This window comes from Lipotes vexillifer, unplaced genomic scaffold (genome assembly GCF_000442215.2).
Source record: "Lipotes vexillifer unplaced genomic scaffold, Lipotes_vexillifer_v1.1 scaffold977, whole genome shotgun sequence".
Lineage (NCBI taxonomy): Eukaryota > Metazoa > Chordata > Mammalia > Artiodactyla > Lipotidae > Lipotes > Lipotes vexillifer.
In genome coordinates, this window is record NW_006783088.1 from 5,284,225 (window position 1) to 5,291,167 (window position 6,943).

General features: G+C 39.0%; 1 protein-coding gene across 1 annotated transcript in view; it reads right to left on the reverse strand.

Annotated features, from left to right (window-relative positions):
• The window catches only part of EXT2 (exostosin glycosyltransferase 2), a 126,131-nt gene that overhangs the window by 8,777 nt on the left and 110,411 nt on the right, over positions 1 to 6,943 (reverse strand). Inside the window, exons 11-12 of the mRNA XM_007455806.1 lie at positions 4,356 to 4,499; positions 2,568 to 2,696 (exon numbers count right to left, since the gene is read on the reverse strand). Coding sequence (XP_007455868.1) covers positions 2,568 to 2,696; positions 4,356 to 4,499 — 273 coding nt within the window. The remainder of the gene's footprint in view (positions 1 to 2,567; positions 2,697 to 4,355; positions 4,500 to 6,943) is intronic.

Sequence of the window (6,943 nt, forward strand, 5' to 3'; positions counted from 1 at the left end):
TAAAAAAAAAAAAAAAAAAGAAAATTTGGAAATAAGGGGAGTTCCTTTAAAACTAGTTTTGCAATTTACATTCTTTAATTTTGCCTGCAGTGAGCTGTTCACTGAGTAATTTAGAGAGCTGGGGGGTAGGGTAAGATTGGGTCAAGTCTGAACACATAGTGACTTTTCCTCTTTCCTTAGTCACTTTGGTTTAATCTAGCTTGTCTCATCAATTAATAGCATGAGGAATCATTTGGGGATGCCATACCATGCGTCCAACATAAGCTTCCAGTACAGGAATCTGGCCTAGAAGCACTGGCCATTCTCACATATGGAATTCTAATCCAGAAGGAAAGAAAGGTCAAGACGATTCCACTGTTATACAGAAGTGTACTCTCCCTGCATTTCTAGGGATCTGATTTGAGCAAGATCTACATTTCAGCAACAGACATCTATTACACATACAAAGATCCCCATGTGATCTCAGCTTTTAATATGTTACAGGAAAGGTACTGTTACAAACTGGTAATCGCTACCTTAAAATAATGTTTAGGACAACTACAGTTATAATTGTACAAAGTGTACTATCTTCTCAGCGTCTATTAAAAAAAAATCAGCTACCTTAAGAAAGATGTAAACTGCGTTCTTTAACCAAAAGAACTAGATTCCAAGTCACGTTTGAGAATAAAATTATATTTTTTTAAAAAACACGATTTGTAGATTGACCGCCACAGCCTTTGTCTCTGATACTGGAGGTTACAAACTGTAACTTAAAAAAAAACAACTGTATATTCAGACTATACTACAAAGCTACAGTAATCAAGACAGTATGGTACTGGCACAAAAACAGAAATATAGATCAATGAAACAGGATACAAAGCCCAGAGACAAACCCACGCACATATGGTCACATTATCTTTGACAAAGGGGGCAAGAATATACAATGGAGAAAAGACATCCTCTTCAATAAGTGGTTCTGGGAAAACTGGACAGCTACATGTAAAAGAATGAAATTAGAACACTCCCTAACACTAAACACAAAAATAAACTCAAAATGGATTAAAGACCTAAACGTAAAGCCAGACACTATAAAACTCTTAGAGGAAAACACAGGCAGAACACTCTATGACAGAAATCACAGCAAGATCCTTTTTGACCCACCTCCTAGAGAAATGGAAATAAAAACAAAAATAAACAAATGGGACCTAATGAAACTTCAAAGCTTTTGCACAGCAAAGGAAACCATAAACAAGATGACAAGACATCCCTCAGAATGGGAGAAAATATTTGCAAACAAAGCAAAGGACAAAGGATTAATCTCCAAAATATACAAGCAGTTCATGCAGCTCAATATCAAAAAAACAAACAATCCAATCCAAAAATGGGCAGAATACCAAATAGACGTTTCTCCAAAGAAGACATACAGATGGCCAACAAACACATGAAAAGATGCTCAACAACACTAATCATTAGAGAAATGCAAATCAAAACCACAATGAGGTTTGAAAACCACAAAACCTCATGCCAGTCAGAATGGCCATCATCAAAAGATCTAGAAACGGTAAATGCTGGAGAGGGCGTGGAGAAAAGGGGACCCTCCTGCACTGTTGGTGGGAATGTAAATTGATACAGCCACTATGGAGAACAGTATGGAGGTTCCTTAAAAAACTGAAAACAGAACTACCATATGACCCAGCAATCCCACTACTGGGCATATACCCTGAGAAAATCATAATTCAAAAAGGTACAGGTACCACAATGTTCACTGCAGCACTATTTTCAATAGCCAGGACATGGAAGCAACCTAAACGTTCATTGACAGATGAATGGATAAAGATGATGTGGCACATATATACAATGGAATATTACTCAGCCATAGAAAGGAATGAAATTGAGTTATTTGTAGCAAGGTGGATGGACCTACAGTCTGTCATACAGAGTGAAGTAAGTCAGAAAGAGAAAAACAAATGCCGTGTGCTAACGCATATATATGGAATCTAAAAAAAATGATACGGATGAACCTAGTAGCAGGGCAGGAATAAAGACACAGATGTACAGAACGGACTTGAGGACACAAGGGGGGAAGGCGAAGCTGGGATGAAGTGAGACGGTAGCCCTGACATATATACACTACCAAATGTAAAATAGCTAGCTAGTGGGAAGCTGCTGCATAGCACAGGGAGATCAACTGGATGCTTTGTGACCACCTAGAGGGGTGGGATAGGGAGGGTGGGAGGGAGGCTCAAGAGGGAGGAGCTATGGGGATACATGTATACATATAGCTGATTCACTTTGTTGTACAGCAGAAACGAACACAACATTGTAAAGCAATTATACTTCAATAAAGATGTGAAAACAAAAAGAAAAAAAAACGTATAAAACATGTTTAAATCATCAAAGCCTAGCTTCCATTTCACAATATGAGAGATTCAATCATAGAATCTTAAAGCTAAAAGGGAGCTTAAAGTTCATCTATTCCAAGGCTTAATTTATAGTTATGAAAACTTCTGAGACTCAGAGAACCAGAAGCATGCCCCAGATCGCAAAGTAAGTTGTTAGGGGCAGAGCCGGCCAAGGACGCCTCCTACCTTGATAACAGCTTTCCCCGTGACGTTAGCCACCAGGAAATTCATGGCAATATCTTCACAGTTCATATGAGCATCCACCCAGTTCTTGATGTCCCCAGGCATCTTGTAGGTATACAGGTAATTAAAATACTGACAGGTGAGACAGAAAAGGAGACACATTCAAATAGCAGTTCCCTGTGGTTGATATACAAAGGGCAACTGAACCATGGCAGGGGGACAAGCTTTCTCTCGTAAGATTAGTCACAAGCCTGGATCAGTAGAAAGGGCAAGGGAAGTATTAGAATGGTTTTTGGTCAGGTGACCAGGTGTCTTTAACACTGCCACTCTTTAAAAAATCACTTATAGTAAGCAGAGGTGTGTACCGTATGGTGTGAAGCCCTTGTAAGATGTAGGCCCTCTGGACTGATTAATATTTCATATGTTTAATAAATATTGTTCAGAAACACACTACATACTGATCTTCACTAAATCCTTCCCCCGAGTCACAATGTTCAACCCTGTTTTCCATATTCTTTCTACAGACTGCAGATAGAAACAGATATATTAATGGTGGATTGACATTGCAGACATGTTCTTTTTAAAGTAAAACAAAATGAGGCAATTCTGAAACTACATAACCTATATGTATGAAATAGTACAGAAATTTGTGGGCTAAGAAAAGGTATTTATCGGTCTACCACAAACCCCAAGAATTATACACCTTATTTATTTATTTATTCTTTGCTAAGAACAAAAACTCATTTCTGGATCTAGAGCCCTGAAAAATATGAGGGCAGCAGTGCTGAGACAACAACACGCAATCAATATAAATACAGCGAAGTCAAATTAACTGTGCTGAGCTGCACAGATCTTTTTCCTGACATCAGTCCCTTATGCCACTGCTGACAATTGACAAGTTATTACTGTTTAATTAAGCCACACACTCCCAGGGAGCACTCCACCATCAAACAGAATATTCTAAAGTCCAATGCATACCCTTCAGTCTCTCCCTTTAATAAAAAAAATAGTCAAAAACATAGTGACAATTCCAAGAGAAGAAATACAAAAGGCTAAAATATACACAAAAGGAATTTCAACCTCAACAGTTATCAAATCAAAGTGAAATCAATAAGATCCACTTTCACTTATCAAAATAGCTAGGTTTGATTTTTTTTTTAATGTTTTTCATGCAAGGGAGGGTATGGTAAGATACTTTTGTATTTTGCTGGTAAGAATGTAAATTGGCACAAACTATATTGAAAAACAACCAACAAATATATATATCAAAACCTCCCCCGAATGTTCGTATTTCTTCTTCTAGGAATCTATCATAATGATCCTAAGTACAAACGGGTATGAAAACGGATACTGATCATTATTTAAGCATTTGATAAAGAGCATTATCTAGCAAAAAAATTAGATACAACCTAAATATATTAGATACAAAAAAACATATTAGATACAAAGGTTAGATACAACCTAAATGGTAGAGAAACAGTTATACATGATTTATGGAATATTAATATAATGGTATATCAGCAATTATGTTAAGAAGTTGTTTATGAAGAAATGTTAATGATATAAGAAAAAAACTCACAATATAATGCATGCAAAAAGCAAGCTAATGAGAATATTTACAACTGTCTGTACGTGTGAATTAGTAAATCAAAGAGGCAAACTGGAAAAAAACATCTAAAGTAGAACATTTTTCCAAAACTCGTGAAAATTAAGTTGGGCCAAATAAAATGAGTATCATACTCTTGGTTTGTCAACTCAGCCCCACTTGCCCCAAGTCTGCCCCCGACTTACCTTGTGATAAAAAGCTGCCCCCGTGAGCACCATGGACACCTCATTGGTCCACTCAGACTCATACTTCCACTTACTCATCTCATGGTCCCAGAGATGCAGGCGACCCGGGTAACCCACCAACCGGTCAGGAAATTCTCTCCAGACCTGAGGACAGAAACACATCAGCAATCAACTCCCAGTTCAGACAACAACCAAGCACAGTGCTCAGTTCTTTAAACAGTATCGATAGAGTCCCCACGTTCAAATCTTCACATACTAAGTGCAGAATGGGCTTCTGAAGATATTTGATCCAACAGATGCTAGTTCTTCTGCCAATATTCAAAGGTAGATGTGATTCTAATTTCCTCCAAAACTTCCCCGTGCTTGCTTGGAAATTTTGAGTAATGTAGAATAATAGCTTCCTGAATTGGGCCAAGGTAGGTAATCTCTTAACATGTGATTAATGAAACAGGTTCCACTCTTAATGAACACACAAATGAAGACTAAATGGAACCCTGATTTATAACAAATTTTGATCATTGCGAAAACTTACAAAGTTTCTGTTTCTAAAAAAAAAAAAAAAAATCTATCTGGAGCACAAAGACATTTTAATGACCTTTCAGAAGCCTCAAGTATACAGAATTTGTCTGATTCTATAATCTGTAACATACTGAAAACAAAAACTTGATTTCCGCATTTGGAAAGGTTCTTAGATATAGCTTTGTTAAACAGAATTTGGTATATGAGGGGTGGGGTACTTCCAATACCTTTCCCCATGTATTTCCATATAATTTAGTTTAACCCTTAAACCATTAACCATCACTGAATACTGACAATTTACCAGCTGTCCTGGTGCCGCTTCTCAGCACCACGAATCCTCATCCTTGACCAGACCTCTAAACAGCAGAGCTCCAGAGGGCCTACTGCTGGCCCCTATTCTCTTCTTTCAACTCTCCCCACTAAGTAACATCTAGTTTCAATCACTAAATACTGTCTCTACTCTGATGACCTCTAAATGTATGTCTGGCCCGGAACATTTCTGAGACTACCAACTAGTTACTTGATATCTTCAAGTGGATAAACAATAGGCACCTCAAACTTAACATGTCCAAAGCATAACCCTTGATTCCATATCCTCAGAAAAGCCATTCTCTCTCAGTCTTTTCCATCTCAATAAGTCATCTAATCCAACTGCTCAAGCCAAAAGCTAAGAGTCAGCCTTTATTCCTTCCTTTCCCTCTTTCCCCACATCCAGTCCATTACCAAGTCCCACTGGCTTTACTTCTGCCTCCCTCTTACCATTTCTACCACCACTCTCTCCAGCTCAAACCACCATCATTACTCATTACTAGATTACTGCAGGTTACTGGATTACTGTAACAGACTTCCAACTTATTTCTTTGCTCCCACTCTTGCCCCTCCAAACCATCATTTACAGAGCATCACTAAAAGGACCATTCTTAAAAGAACAGTAGGGTATTCTATACAGGGAAATTCAATCAGTGGGCTCCATCCTATTAATTTATATATTTTTTCATTATGTATTTTTTCATTATATATTTACCCAATACCCCAGTATCACTGAGGCCAGGAAGGATGCTTCATTGCTTTCCCAAAGGCAGAGCCAGTATACTAGTACTCCCCCTTTTTTAGTTTGCTAGGGCTACTGTAAACAGTAACACAAACTGAGTGGCTTAAAACAACAGAAATCTAGAAATCCAAAATCAAGGTGTTGGCAGGGCCATCCCACCCAGGGGAAGGAGCCTTCCTTGCCTCTTCCCAGCACCTGGGGGTTGGCTGTCAATCTCGCATTCCGTGGCCTGTAGATGCGTTGCTCCAAACCTCTGTCTTCACATAGTCTTCTTCCTTCTCTGTGCCCAAATTTCACCTTTTTATAAAGATTCCAGTCAAACTGAGTTAGGGCCTACTCTAATGATCTCATTTTAACTTAATTACCTCTGAAAAGACCCTATTTCCAAATAAGGTTACTAAGGGCTAGGATTTCGACATACCTGTTTTAGGTATGTTCAATCCACAACATTCCCCCACAAAAATCTTTAAAAAACAAAAAATGGCTTCCCATTGACTAAGAATAATAACGAAACTCCTTAGCATGTTCTAAACGGCCTTCTTACTCTCCAATCTCTCTCGTACCACATTCTCCCACAATTCACTGGCTTCCCTGTTCTTTAACTGTGAGTAGACTAGACCTCAAGCCCTCTGCACCTGCTATTTCTTCGATGGAATGTTCCCCCAGCTCTTCAAAAGGCTGGTTCATGCTCATCAGTCAGGTCTCTGCTTAAATGTCACCTACTCTGAGAGGTCTTTCCAGACCTTCCCATCCAAGGTAAATGCCGTCCCCCAGCCAGCCATTCTTCATCACGCCCCCTCACCCCATGCTTTTCTTCACCAAACTTTCATTTCTTGAAATTGCACTGGTTATTTACTGTCTACTCACTATCTCTTTTCCTCCCATAGAGTTTAAGCTCCATGAGGCAGAGACTCTGTCTTACTCACTGCGGCCTCCCAAGCACAAAGCACAGTGTCGGCACATGACAGCATTCCGTGCACACTTGTTGAATGCACCGGGGGGCGGGGGGGGGGGGCAC